At 46.3% G+C, this 14,851-nt stretch overlaps 2 protein-coding genes across 2 annotated transcripts; one reads left to right on the top strand and one right to left on the bottom strand.

Annotated features, from left to right (window-relative positions):
- The first annotated feature begins 219 nt into the window (after positions 1-219).
- On the top strand, positions 220-3,900 carry LOC119302196 (proteasome subunit beta type-1). Its single transcript, XM_037579227.1, has 7 exons — positions 220-380; positions 479-586; positions 1,830-1,911; positions 2,867-2,996; positions 3,075-3,217; positions 3,408-3,494; positions 3,589-3,900. Exons 1-7 carry the CDS (start codon positions 340-342, stop codon positions 3,661-3,663), a joined length of 666 nt encoding a protein of 221 aa, XP_037435124.1. The 5' UTR covers positions 220-339; the 3' UTR covers positions 3,664-3,900.
- Positions 3,901-5,998: 2,098 nt separating this feature from the next.
- LOC119297589 lies at positions 5,999-7,908 on the bottom strand. The gene is made up of 3 exons (XM_037575320.1): positions 7,772-7,908; positions 7,598-7,683; positions 5,999-7,506 (listed from the first exon to the last, which is right to left on the bottom strand). The coding sequence occupies exon 3, from the start codon at positions 7,425-7,427 to the stop codon at positions 6,360-6,362; it is 1,068 nt and encodes a 355-aa protein (XP_037431217.1). The 5' UTR covers positions 7,428-7,506; positions 7,598-7,683; positions 7,772-7,908; the 3' UTR covers positions 5,999-6,359.
- Between the last annotated feature and the right edge of the window lie 6,943 nt (positions 7,909-14,851).

Here is a 14,851-nt window from a genome sequence, read left to right as displayed (position 1 = left end):
TGTAAGGAAGGAGAAACTATCGGATTATATTATAACACAAAACGAAACGTATTCGAGAAAAAGCGAAATATTTTCTGTCGGGGACTGGGCCCCAATTCAGACCCGATAGAAAGCCTCGTGCTTGTCGCGCATAAAGAAAGTCCAGTCCATCTCGGCCCAGAACGGCCCACGAAGCCTCAGGCCGCCGGGATCGAGAAGGCCACGAAGAAATCTGATCAAAGGGGGAAGGAAGCGAGACACAGGGCACCGCACTGCTCCACTTCGCCTCCTTCTCCAAGCCACGAACTCCGGCGACTCCACCACCACCCCCCAAGCAGCCCGCCCTCTACGACCACCGCCATGTCGAGGCGCGGCGACTGGGTCTACGAGAACAACGGCGGGTAAGCGCCCTCCCTCTCGACCTTCGTCGGCCCCGCCTTCGCCCCCGTCTCCGCGCATCTCATAACGAGGGCCGCTTTTTTGGTTGGTGGATGTGCAGGACCTGCGTGGCCATCGCCGGCGCGGACTACTGCGTGGTCGCCGCCGACACCCGCCTCTCCGTCGGATACAACATCCTCACGCGCGAGCACTCCAAGATCTGCGAGCTGTAAGTCCCCCCGCCGAAATCTCGCGCCTCGATCTGCCCGCCTGGGGACTAGGGTTCGTCGGCCGGGAGGCCGTGTGGCTCTGTGGTGTGATAGGGATTTGGATACCTTGGTGGAGGGGTCGGATTTTAGAGCCTCACTTCGTTGATTTGGCTAGGGTTTGGTGCTTGGAGGTCTCGGGTTGAATTTGGGGAAACACCTAAACGTTCATGAGTTTTTTCTGCTGTAAATACTGGCTGTCCCAGCGTGCTTCCTATAGCGTTATAGTTTGATGCGATTTGCCGACATCTATGGAGAGACGACATAGACATGAAACATGCCTTGTCTTTAGTTTGTGTACCCTCACTCCAGGTCATAGGATACTTTTGTCTTAGCCTGGACAGCCATCTTCGTCCCTGTAATTAAGTAGAGGATTGGTTTGGGAGACGGAAAGATGTTCTTATTGTTTCATTTTTATGCTTATCTTTTTAAGTTCAAACAGATAAAATTTGTAAGATGCCATCAGGTTTGCTTCTATACTGGCGGCATTCAGAAAGTGTACAGTGACCTTCATCTTGAAATTCTTCTATAGATCCATGATGTGTGTCTTCTGGGATTGGTCTGCCATAACATGACAAAAGTAATTGGTTCTATTTTGGTTCTGTAGGTGTTAAAACTGTTTGTTATGGATAGCGGGTAATTGATAATACCTCTTGCCTATAGGTTTGCTCCATACTGTTGTTGATGTGAAAATTGATGACAAGCTTTTGGGTTTACACCGTCTTGAGTAGGACACATAACATAATATGATGCAAGCGATGACGATACAATTGATATCTTCATTGGTTGTGCTGTAATTATGTTCCAATACACCCTTGCTGTTGTGATGCTACTTGCATTTGGTTATGCCCACAAGTCCCCCAATTTTTGCTTTAGTAGAGCATGTTCAGCAAAGCTATTTTCCTGCTTAATGTTATTACACGGTAATCATTTATATTTAATTATTAATGAAGTCTAGTTGATGATATAAGTACAATGCAGTAATATCTTGTTGTATTAGTGTAAGCAAACGTTGTGGTGTTGTAAGCACACATTAGCAGGTATAAGTTATTATCATGCAATTGGATTTCGTTCTTGTTAACAATGTCTCTTTATCCCGCTTTGTGATGAAGCTGGATATTTCCTAAGCTGACAATTTGTATGCTGTTAAGAATTTCAATATGTGGCTCATTGCTTGCATAAAACATCATTTCTTTATTTGTCTAGGGCCGATAAATGTGTAATAGCATCTTCTGGCTTCCAAGGTGACATCAAAGCTCTACAGAAGAACTTAGCTGCCAGAGAACTGGTAAAGTTGCAAAACCTCATTTATCCACGTGTTGCCTATATACATACATTCACACCTTCAGTGTTGATACCAAATGATTCTTGCATGGTTTCATTTCATCCCAATCGAATTCTCTATAGCTATGTGTTTTGGGATTTCCTTGGGGAGTATTTGATCTGGCGGTGGTCTTAAGTTATTTGAACTTCCAAAAATATTGTCAGTTAGCAGTTACTCTGATTGAAGTTGTTTGTTTTTTGGACCATCTTCATCACAGTTCCAGACCAAATATCAGAAGAACTGCTCCACCATTACTGGTTCCCTGGGCATGGATACATGGCAATTTTTGTTTATTGCAATGCCTGGAAATTTGATGTTAGGTCCAAAGTATAAACTGTAGCATTCTGAAACTGCTGAAAATCAGTACACTGCTTATCATATATTTGTAGGATACGTGCTTGTGGTACAAAGAAAACTGCATTAGCATCGTGGTGCTAGTACCATCAGCCTCTTTTTTTTGATTAGTAATGTTTAGGGAAGATTTTAACAACTCCTTTTCTTCGCCTTATTTTGGGGCTTAAGCTCACCATAATGTTTAGCGAAGATTTTAGCAACTCTGTGCTTCCATTTGAGGCTTAATCTAACCATATGGCATATGCGCTACTTCATCATATTTCCTTGTGTTTCTATCCATTGCCTCCTCAAACATGCTCTCTGTTCTCTTCTCTTCTCCTTGGTAATAACTAAAACCACGTCACTTGGGACGGGTAGGGAGTACTAACTTTGCCTGGCAATGCAACAAGTGCTTTTTTTTTATGTACAAAAGTGATGATAGTTCATTGCTACTTTGTACACCTGGAATGCACTGCAGTACCAGTATTAAGCTGCATTTGTGCAGCGTACCTTTAATCTGTTCATGATGTACAGAAATATTGGTAGCTAAATGATTAATGTCCTTCTGTTTTATTTGTATATGTAGCTATACCAGCACCAGCACAATAAAAGGATGAGCTGCCCAGCAATGGCACAATTGCTCTCCAATACTCTGTACTACAAGCGATTCTTCCCATATTATGCTTTCAACGTGCTTGGTGGGCTTGACAGTGAAGGTACCAACTTCCGTATTTGGTTTCCCCAGTTCGATTGTCCTGTTTAGCGTGTCTGAAGCATGTATCATACTTGTGCAGGGAAAGGATGCGTGTACTCGTATGATGCTGTTGGGTCCTATGAGAGGACTGGTTACAGTGCTCAGGGATCAGGATCTACTTTGATCATGCCAGTGTTGGACAACCAGCTGAAATCACCTAGTCCACTATTAGTCCCTGCAAGAGTAAGCCCTCACATTTTTTACAGTGCTCAGGAGTATTTGTTGTCAGCTATGAAGTTGCAGATTGGTTGATCATGTCTGACATATTCTTGCTGACTAAAACAAGCATGTTTATGTAGGTCATATTGATAAATGACGATTGGAATAGTGCCTCAGAGGTCACTAACAATCTTCTTCCTTATAATGTGTGCAGGATGCCGTCACCCCTTTGTCCGAGTCAGAGGCGGTCGACCTAGTTAAGGATGTCTTTGCATCTGCAACTGAGAGGGACATCTACACCGTATGTTTCCCTCTCTCGGTTCCCAGAGATCATCGTTTGTTGTTGTCTATACATTTGCCACTGTACTAATCTGCTGAACTTGCAAATAATGCAGGGGGACAAGGTGGAGATTGTAGTCATCAACAAAGCTGGTACAAGGCGCGAGTACATCGAGTTGAGGAAGGACTAAGTTTGCGCCGCGGTTGCCATTTGCTTCCCTAGATATAGGGAATTATTATGCCCAGAGCTGCTACTTGATAGAAACACCCGTGCTTGCTTTGCTTCCGTGATGATGTACCAGGATCGACCCAGCTTGCCTTGTTAAACTACTTTGTTGTTTCATGCATATGAGATGCTGAGCTATTTGTTGGAAATGCTAAAAGTACGTTCATAGCCATTCTATTATAACCCAGAATAAATACTCTCATCGGGGCATCTTCAACTGCCAGACTAAAATTTTTTGGATACCTAAAAACAGTTTTTAGTTGTGTGGAGAGTAGGTTTTAGGTAGCCAAAGCCTAAAACTGGATACCTTAAATTTTTAGAAGCAAATGAAACATGAAGATCCGACGGTGTGGAGGCTGGAAAGCCAATCTGATGGGTGCTGAGGCGTAAGTTTGATTTTGACCTCACCGGTGGAGGTCGTCGGGGCTGAGCTCACTGGAAGCTGAAGAAAAGCTGTGGTGGTAGGGCAGGTTATGGAGGGGAGGAATGGGCGGTTCTGCCTAGTCCTAATCACACCATTGCAACTGTTTACCGTCGGTCTGTGCGAAACAGGGTTCTTTTATGTTTCCCGAGCCAGGTTCGGCTGTCGGGTCAGGATTTTGCGTTAAACATACAAGGTTCGGTTGTCAGGTCAGGATTTCGCGTTAGACATACAAGGAATCGGGCTAACGCTTACACGATGGCATAACGACAGGACATCCGAGGCAAGCTCAGCGGGCGTTGGGGCTCATCTTGGGTGGTGGCGCGGCGGGGACAGCCAGAATCGACATAATCAGGGCTGCGCCGTTGTGAGCTTGGCAATGGTTGCCTTCCCGCGAATGCATTTTTATTTTTAGGCTTTGGGGTGTCACAGAATATAGGATGCTCTTAGTTAATAAGAGGTACATATTGAAGTGGGCACTATCTGAACGCATGGGCATCTGCACCCACTTTTAAAAAACTGCATTTTAAGCATGTTTTGAAATGTTAAAAAATAGAACAGAAAATTGTATGCATACATGTTCGCAAATGTGTGTGCACACGGCATAAAGTTTTGTGAAAAAATGTCTTTCTGGTTTGCCTCCGTAAAAAAGACAAATTTCAGTGCTTCTAAATAGCGTTTCACGACACAATTTTTTGTCTTTTTTGCACAAGGCTCAAAAAAAAAAAAACTTTATGCACGCACATAGAACATGAAGATGTATCCGTGCAAACTTTTTCAGATTTCTTTGGCATTTAGAAATGTGTTTTTCAAAGTGAGTTCATATGTACCCGTGTTCATCTATCCACTTCCCGTACATATTGAAGTTAACTCAACATGTCTGAAATGTAGAGAAACACCAATGAGACCGACTAGCATCTATCGTGCTGCAAGGCTAGAACTGAAGTTGGACATGGCGCGGCATTTCCTACCACAGCGGGCCATGTTGGCCTGCAAAAGGCTGCATACAACGGACAGAGATCCAGTGCCTTGCCCACAGCAAGACATGACGTACGTAACTGGCGGCCAGTCAGCTGTTGGATCAAGGGGGGCGGTTCAGATCGAATACTGTAACGCAGAACACTGTACGGGGACTATAGACCGAACACTGTAGATGGGGTACTGTAGACCGAACACTGTAGAATTGCCACTGTTCACGCAAATCTGACCATTGATTCTGGTTTGAACGATGCGGAAAGGGGGGCCGGTCACCGTACTGTTCATCGGTGCCTTGCTCACAGCAAGGCATTGGATCTCATTCCGCATACAACGCCCGCCGCCCAAAGAAAACAACGCCCGCCATCCCATCGAAAATGGTGCCTGCCTCCAACTCGGGCATGAGATCAATCAATAGAGCACGCCATGAATGCAAAAAGCAAATTACGCAACTGCCGTTCTGGAATATGTTCACGGGCATGAGATTGATATGATCTTGCCAAATGACAGCCACAACAACGAGTGTAATGATTTAATTAGAAAATATGGAGTATAAATAAAGAAATTTGCCATGAAGCCTAACTGCAAGCACTGACAGCGAGAATTTACATGCCACACGAAATTCAAACATCTTATATAGAAGGCACAAAACTCAAAACACAAAATTAATATTTGTCGGAAAAATGGATGTATGTATGTACTCCCTCCGTTCCGAATTACTTGTCTTGAATTTGTCTAGATACGGATGTATCTAGACTCATTTTAGTGTAGATACCTCGGTATCTAGACAAATCTAAGACAAGTAATTCAGAACGGAGGAAGTATGTATCTAGATGTATTTCAGTTCGAGATACATCAATTTTTATCCATTTCTCTGACAAGTAGTTTCGGACGGAGGAGAGTATAAATAAAGAAATTTGTCATAAAGCGTAACTGCATGCACTGACAGCGGAAATTTGTGTGGTGAGGATATGCGAAATAGCGTTACATGCCACGCAGAATTCAAACAGCTTAGAAGACACAAAACTCAAAACACAAATATCGGAAGTACTAATCAACTTATTTGACTGAGATATATAGTTCTGGATAGCTGCGCTCACTTGTTAAGTTTCCGGTTCAGAGGGATCGATCAGTTGACTCATACGTCCAGATTCCAAAGCTAACATTCATTAAACGATCGACCTCCAATGTCATAAGATTGATACCTCCATGCATATCCTAGCAGAGCATGGTAGCCATCCCTCGAACCAAATCAACCAGCAGGCCTAAGATACCAAGTGGAGCCGCTGATGGCAATCAAAGTTGAGGCGTATGGATTTGTGCTTGACCATCTGGATCCCACCATCAGCAATGTCGCTAAGCCCCGCCTCCAACCCCGTCAACACAGCAAAATTCTCCCTTACCAAAGCAGGCTCGTCGTCATCATAGACGTCGTATAGCCTGGCAACGCAGAACCTGCCATAGTCCACGCGCACAAGGTAGGAGGTCACCACCTGCCACTTGTCAGGGTTAGCATCAAGCTCTTGTTTCCATTCGCAACACAGGGCGGGTACTGCACCATCCTCAGCAGTCGAGAGGTCTGAAGCACACACGTACTGGTTCTCTCGCACGGTGGAGAATCCAAGCCAGCGGCCCAGCTCAGGCACAAACTCAGCAGGGCCACGGAATGGGAGCTCCCAGCTGCCAACATAGCTCCACTCGTGGCTGTCCGTGTTGAAGGAGTAGGTGCCAATGCCACTGGCAGATATCCAGATTTTGTTGCGGACCACCGTGCAGGAGCGAATTTTGTAGGTGCAGCTAGGCTTGTACCCAGGAGCCTCCACATATGGTGGCGGTGGAAGAGTGTGCCAGTGCCATCCGGGATAATCAACAACAGGACCAGCAGGAGATTTGCCGTTGATAAGAGCTTGGAAGCAGGGTTGATAGGGAAGAATCTTATGAGGCTTGTCAGGTCGCCTCTCGATGAGGTATAGGGCATCACCTAGGTTAATCGGAAAAGAGTTCTCCATCAATCCCCTGAGCTTAGGCATGCTGCAGATCTGGTTCTGGCAGGTGTCGTAAACCAGGACGTTTCCTTGCTGGTCTGTGCTGAGTATCTTGTCCCTGTTGTAACCAAAGGGCATGAACTGCATGTCCCAATTAACTTGCATGGGAGTGGAAACACCAAGCGAAAATGCAGATTTGGGCAGCTCGGCTTCTTCCAGCTTTAGAAGCGACAGTGGGCATCCGTTCTGCTTCTTTGGTTGGAAGAGACTTGAAGATTTGATGCAGCGCACCGTGTAGGAGCGACTCTTGCAGGTTTCCAGAACCAGATTAACAAACTGGCGCTTCATCGTCAACCTCGACTGCGTCTCACTCGGGACTTCCTACTATTGTCGTATGGACCAGTAAGATTTGGCTGGCGCCCTGATTCTGAAAAGCAAAGGACATAATAATTATTTATCCTCCCCACGTCTCCTATTATTAAGAGTTAGGAGTGGATTAGATGTGTAGAAAAGAGTACCAGAACTGTGCAACTCCAGATCTAAGTACCCCTGCAGCAGGATGTAAAATATAAGGGAAAGTAACAACCATCGGGCTCCAAATTACCTACACTTGTCCAGATTAATACAGTTCTAAAGCGAGATCGCGTACACAGAAAGATTTTGCTCAAAGAAGAAACAAATCAGTGTATTACCATTCCACGAACCGGGCGGCCGAGATACTGTATTATCGAACAACGACAGGGCAGCCACAAGGCGAGTTGGAGAAGAGGTTTGCCTCGGGTAACAGGATGGATCGATCTAGACCGGTCTGGAGTAAGGGCGAGAGTTGCGGCGGGGGCGCAGCAACCTAGATTCCTCTGTTTTATATCTATATCTATATCTATATCTATATCTATATCTATACCAATATAAAAAGACCCAAAAAGACAGATCCAACTGATCTCGATCATCGAACTAAGTCAATGCAACAACCTAGACTATTTCAATGACGAGCGTTAAACATGTTCAACGTGCAATTAATATCATATCAAATATTGCATTAATCACAGAATTAACATACAAATAATAGCATACCTCCCCTAAAAAAATAGCATACATAATATTCGCATGCAATTAGTATATTACCTAAATGTGCGTTGCACGTGCGTATTAGTAGTAAAAAAGAAAAGATGCAGCGGCGAACTAGGGTTCTCTATTAATATCTCCAAACATGGGCCGGACATTCGAGCCGTCTATTGTTTTCGGCACTCATGGGCCGGCCCTCCGATCGTGCAGGTTGTAGCAGCATCTCACCTGGACCTCGCCTCAGCTGTACACCCGTGAACCATGCTACGCTTAGGTTGTGTTTTTTTTCTTTTTTTTTTGGGGGGTGGTGGGGGGATACGCTTAGGTTGTGTTGATTGTATGATGTGCGTGCGCGTTAGGCCTTATACAATAAATCGGGTTTTCCTGAAACACCGGTGCCTATTTCTACAAAAGAGACGCCTAATTAAACATCTGTCCTATACAAATAAGCACCGATGCTTATGAAAAGCCTGATTTCTTTCTCCAAGCACCTCTCCTAAACACCTTGCGTTGTACAAGACCTTACGATGCCGCCGCTCACCACCCATTCGATTTGAAGCTTCTCGCTAACCATTTTCCTGTGATGGCTCAACTTCCTAAACACCGCAGCCTACTGGGTTTTTGCTAGTTTTCCAAAAGTTCATGGAATTAAAAATAAAGGATCCTAAAGATATAGTGAAGTAAAAAAATCGAAACATAAAAAATCACAATTTTTCAAAAAATAAAAAGTCATGATTTTCAAAACAATCATAAATTTAAAAAAATGCTCATGAATTCAAATATTCTTCACATTTGGCAGAAAGTTCAGGAACACTTCTTAAATTTCGGGAACCATTTTCAAATTCTTGATCTTGTTAAATTCATGAAAAAATTCTCAAATTTGTAAAAATGTATTCTAATTCATGAAGTTTTAAAATCCACGAACATTTTTCAAATTTGGAATATATTTTGGAATCAATGAACTTTTTGTCAAATTCTCAAACATTGTGCAAACAAATTTTAACATTTCGTGAACAAATTATTTACACTCTGAGATATTATCCATATACCTGAATCTCTACTCCTAATGTCTCACTTGGTAGGCTAGCATCCACATATTTTTTCGTCTTCCCTCTCCCTACGCACGCACTCAAAAAAAACCACCCCGCACAAAACGAAGAAAAACCTATACAACTCCGCTACTCTCGATCCTCTCGAAGAACTCCCAGAATAGCCGCCGCCGCCAATGTACGATCTTCCTGACGCAACTGCACGAGATCGCTGCCGCCAACCTCATAGAGTAGACGCCGCCGACCTCACAGAGAAGACGCCGCCGGTGACGTCCGGGATCGACATCTCTCGCTGCCGCCGACGTACGGGATCACCGCCACCGATCTCCGAGATCGGCGTGTCTCACTACCGCCGCGGACGTAAGGGGTCACCGCCGCCACCTACGCTAAACCCAGGGCAGGGCGGTTTCTATTGGAAATGTTGCATGGAAAACAAAAAAAAATATACGCACACGCAATGATCTATCCATGAAGATGCATAGCAATGAGGGTGAGAGTGTGTTTGTCAGGACCCCGATTCCAAGTCACATTGATCTAGCCGGTAACACCTCATATCACTTTGCGGCCTCACGTACGGTATTTCCACGGGTGTCGCCTTACCATGGCCCAGGACCATTTGTGTCTTTTGGCTCACGTATATGATAGTGTCGCTAGCATCCATATGACAGAGAACCCGGGCCGACATGACTAGCCGTGAACCCAAAGTGGCACTAACTTACAGGGACAGGCATACATGAATCAACATCGAGCATGTCGGTCAGCAGCGTGCGAATCCGGGCTGTGGCACTGGGCTAACAGGACTCTGGTGAACCGGGCTGTAGCAGGCTAGGCGGGACTCCGGATGTCACCGCGTGACATTTCCCCGAAGGGACAGACACAGGAACAAAGTGAATCACATGCCGGCCAGTCAAGTGTTCCGGAGCAGTAGTGCTGGGCTAGCAGGACTCCGGTGAACCGGGCTATAGCGGACTACTATGGCTCATGGAAGCACAAGACTACATTTCCCGTAAGAGAGGCTACCAAGGATAAACAACTAGGTTGTCGGATCCCACACATACCAAGCATTTCAGTCATACACACAATATGCTCGATATGTGTAAATACAACATGGCATCACAACAAAACTCTACGACTCAAAGTATTTATTCAAAAGGCTCCGAGGAGCGAGATATTACAAACATGGGTCTCATGACCCAATAATCATAGCATACAAATCAAAGCACATGCGGAAGCTTAACATGTCTGGGTACAGACATCTACAAATGAAAAAGGCTGAGAAGCCTGACTATCTACAAGACACTGCCGAGGGCACAAGATCATAGCTGAGGTATCAAGCTAAACGTCGAAGTCCACACGGAACTAATAGCGAGACTGATGTCTCTCTGCAAAACATAAAATAGGCAAACGTGAGTACAAATGTACCCAGCAAAACTTACATCAGAACTAACTACATATGCATCAGTATCAACAAAGGGGTAGTAGAGTTTAACTGCAGCAAGCCAGCTTCGACTCGGTGGCTATCTTAAACTACGACTGCAAGTAACTCTTTTGAGGTGGCGCACACAAGTCCACATATTCACCATATCAATACACCACTATGGATCCGCTCCTGTCTCCCTACGAGACGCCATCCATAGCACTCACGCTTATCTTGCGCATTTTAGAGTATCCACTTTCACTTGTCTATGAACTATGCAAGGGGACCAAGTTTCCATATCCGAGGAATCCGGCTATTCGAATAGATAATGATAACCCTGGGGGGTGTACTTCTTCACACACACTCTCACCACTTATCACCATATACACGTCATGTATCTCGACAACCTTCAAGCGGAAGCCTGGCGAGGGTGTCGGCCACGACCAGACTAACCACACAAGTCTCTAGTCCAGGTTTATCGCCTATTCGGGTTCCATCCGCGAGGAGATCCGGCCGGAGTTTCGCTCACAGCCCCAAACGATATGTGCAGGGTTCCCGAGACACCAAACGGGCGCCCGGTACACCATGCCACGGTGTATCTACCGCATCATAGCCCACCCCTAGGGTCAGCGCTACGCACGGCCGCCAACACATATCATATAAACACCAGAAACTAGTTGCAACTCCTGGACAAAGGACTAGGGCAGTTAATAAGTCGAGAGGGTCAATTAAGGATCCCAATGAGTGGTAGTAGTTGTTCATGGATCACCAACACAGAACTCAGTTTCTGAGTTCGGTTTCAATGAGACAACCCACCATGTACTCCTACATGGCCTCTCACCGCTACCTTTACCAAATCGTGTTCACACACGTAGCTCACACACAGTAGGGCATGTTCATCGCCATTCCAATTCATCCCCGATGAATCAGGCCTAACTCAACTCTAAGCAGTAGCAGGCATGACAAACAAGCATGAATGAGTAGGCACATCAGGGCTCAAACAACTCCTACTCATGCTAGTGGGTTTCATCTATTTACTGTGGCAATGACAGGTCATGCAGAGGAAAGGGGTTCAACTACCGCAGCATGTAACAGTTGAATCGTTGTTGTCCTAATGCAGTAAAAGAGAGCAGGAGCGAGAGAGCGGGATTGTATCGGAATGAACAAGGGGGTTTTGCTTGCCTGGCACTTCTGAAGATAGTATAGTTCTTCATCGGTGTCAACGATCTCATCGTTGAAACCACGTCTATTGAGAGGGGACAAATACCGGCAACAGAGAAAGAAACACAATCAATGCAATGCACAATATGATGCATGATCATGACATGGTAAAATGAGTGTGTTGGGCTAATGCAACTACAACCAGATGGGTTTGAGCTATTTTGAATCAAAGATTCAAAGTTCAAGCTCATTTGTGATCTTAAATAGTGCTTTATCATGTTTTGCGCTAAACATCAAGTTAAATTGTTTAAACATGCATGAAACTAGTACATATGAATAGATTGGATTTTTCTGATCATTTTTCATATATAAATCTTTTCAATCCGAGTTATAGATTATTTTCTATGATTTTTAGAAGTTTTGAACATTTTCTAGAATTTCCTGATTATTAATAAATCCAGAAAATGTATTACTGCGTCAGCATCAGGTCATGCTGACGTCAGCAGGTCAACAGGGGCTGGTCCTTGTCAAACCTGACCAGTGGGGTCCACTGGTCAGTGACTCAATTAACTAACAGGGTTAAATAGGATCAACTAATCACATTAACAGGCACTGGGCCCACTATCAGTGTTAGAAGTGGGGTAATTAGTCCTAAACTAAACGAGTCAGGGGCGGGGCCCACATGTATTGACCCCAGGGAGGTCAAACCCCGGGTCGAATGGGTCAAACTCACCGGCGTTGAGTCGCCGGCGAGGTCAGCGGCGGCGAGGGGCTTCGGAGAACCCCTTTGGTGCACCGTTCAGCACGCGGTTGGGCTCTGCGGGACGCTGGCGAAGCGACGCATCGAACGGCGATGGGCTCCGGGCCTGGGGTGGCCGGAAACACCGACGGCGAGCAGTGCAGCGGCGGCCGGAGCTCGGGCCCGCTCGGGTTAGGTGTTACGGGGTTGCTCTACATGAGGCTGCTAACGCGTCGCACACCGGCGCATGACCAAATGGTCACCGGAGTGTCGCTGGCGTCGAGCTTGTGCGGCGGAGCGTCTCGGCTTCGGTGGAGGAGGCGGCTCGAAATCGGGCATGAAGTTAGGGGGAAACGAAGCAGGGGCTCACATGGAGTCGGTAGGGCGGCTCAGCAAGCTCGGGGAGGTCCGTACGGCGGCGGAATCACGGCGGCGATCGTCGGGACCCGAGGATGAAGATGACATCGATGGTGGCACTCCGAGGGCCTTCCAGTCGCGTGGATCGGCGGGGACGGCGTAGCGGATGACGACGGAGCTCGTGGGCCGGTCGAGGGAGCGAGGGGGATGCGGTGGACACGGTGGCAGCGAACAGCGGCGACGGCTATGCTCGGTGTACTTAGGAGAGAGAAACAGAGGAGGGGAGGAGCACATGGAGAGTGAGAGGGGTCGGGGGGTTGCGTGGCGTCGCGGAAGACGTCCAGGGCGACGAGAGGACAGCCAGGCAGGCAGCTGCCGGCGTGGCACGCCATGGCACCATGGCTAGCTTCTCCTATGCCTTCTGGCGAGAGGAGGAAGACAACTGGCAGGGGGGTGGCTGGGCTGGGCCGGCTTCAACAATAGGCCGCACAGGTGGGCTAGCCTCTCTGGTGGGCTGCTGCTACAGGTAAGAAGCCCAGGTGAGTTTTTCTGCTCTGTTTTAATTTTTGTTCTGTTTTCCTTTATTTATTTAAACTTGCCACTGTTTAAAATTTAGAACAATCAAAACAGTGCCAAATATCCTCCAAGTATAACTTATGTTGCTCATTGGACATTTCCAAATGCACATAAATTATCACAGAGCATTTAAAGACATATCCATATATATATTTGAATATATTTTCAAATCAAATAGAATATTGTTTTAAATTCAGAGACCAAATAATTTCTTTAAAATGTTCCAAAATTTTGGTTTGGTATATAACCCTTGCCAAAATTCTCAAAACTATTTTTAGGGAATTTTGGATTCACTGAATGCAATTTAAAGGGTTCTTGCCCTTCTTTTAAAAGATTTTGAGGCTTTCAAATTCCCTCAATTCAAGTTTCTTCAATTTAAACATGATGCATGCTCACGGATGCAACTATTACACTCAGATATTCTAGGGTTGTGACAGTGTTTCCGTACCCTCGTAGACCGTAAGCGGAGGCGTTTCACAACACAGTTGATGTAGTCAAACTTCTTCACGCTTCAACCGATCAAGTACCGAATGCACGACACCTCCGTGTTCTGCACACGTTCAGCTCGGTGACGTCCCTCGCCTTCTTGATCCAGCAAGATGTCAATGTAGTAGATGAGTTCCATCAGCATGATAGCGTGGTGACGATGATGGTGAAGTGATCTCCACAGGGCTTCACCTAAGCACTACAAAAATATGACCAGTGGTGTAAACGGTGGAGGGAGGAGCAGCCAAGGGGGCGCCCAAGTAGGGGGAATCCTACTTGGGGTCTCCCTGTTGGGGAACATTGCATAGGAAACAAAAAAATTCATTCACTCACCAAGATCCAATCTAGGAGATGACCATCTACGAGAGGAGAGATTGGATCTACATACCCTTGTAGATCGCTAAGCGGAAGTGTTAAAAACGCGATTGATGTAGTCGAACGTCTTCGAGATCCAATCACGATCCGTCCCGCGAACTCCCGATCCAAGTGCCGAATGGATGGCACATCTGCGTTCAACACACGTACGGCTTGATGACGCCTTCACCTCCTTGATCGGCGAGCGATGGTGAAGTAGTAGCTCGAGTCCTCCAGCAGCACAGCGGCATGGTGGCGGTGGTGGTGGCGGAATCTCAGCAGAGCTTCGCTAAGCACTACGGAGGGGAAGAGGGATGCGAGGGGGAGGAGAGGCAGGTCGTGGCATGGAGATGTGCTCAAGGGTGCGGCTACCCTCTCTTACCTCTCTATATATAGGGGAAGGGAGGAGGGGTGGCGCCCCTAGGGTTTCCCCTAGGGGGCAGCGGCTAGGGCAGATGGGATCTCCCTTAGGGTGACTTGCCCCCCCAAGCTGGGTGGAGGGAACCCAAGAGGGGTGCCCCAACCCTCCTGGCTATGTGAGATGGGGTGAGGGGGTGCTCAGCCCCTT

Source organism: Triticum dicoccoides, chromosome 5A (assembly GCF_002162155.2).
Source record: "Triticum dicoccoides isolate Atlit2015 ecotype Zavitan chromosome 5A, WEW_v2.0, whole genome shotgun sequence".
Lineage (NCBI taxonomy): Eukaryota > Viridiplantae > Streptophyta > Magnoliopsida > Poales > Poaceae > Triticum > Triticum dicoccoides.
Note: the sequence above shows the minus strand (reverse complement) of the source record. Positions and strands in the feature narration are given on the sequence as shown.

Bases quoted from the DNA above. Each gene is read 5' to 3' on its own strand.
- LOC119302196 (XM_037579227.1), top strand. From the start codon at position 340: ATGTCGAGGCGCGGCGACTGGGTCTACGAGAACAACGGCGG. The intron at 1,912-2,866 runs GTAAAGTTGCAA...TTGTATATGTAG, and splicing joins ACTTAGCTGCCAGAGAACTG to CTATACCAGCACCAGCACAA. The intron at 2,997-3,074 runs GTACCAACTTCC...ATACTTGTGCAG, and splicing joins TGGTGGGCTTGACAGTGAAG to GGAAAGGATGCGTGTACTCG.
- LOC119297589 (XM_037575320.1), bottom strand. From the start codon at position 7,427: ATGAAGCGCCAGTTTGTTAATCTGGTTCTGGAAACCTGCAAGAGTCGC.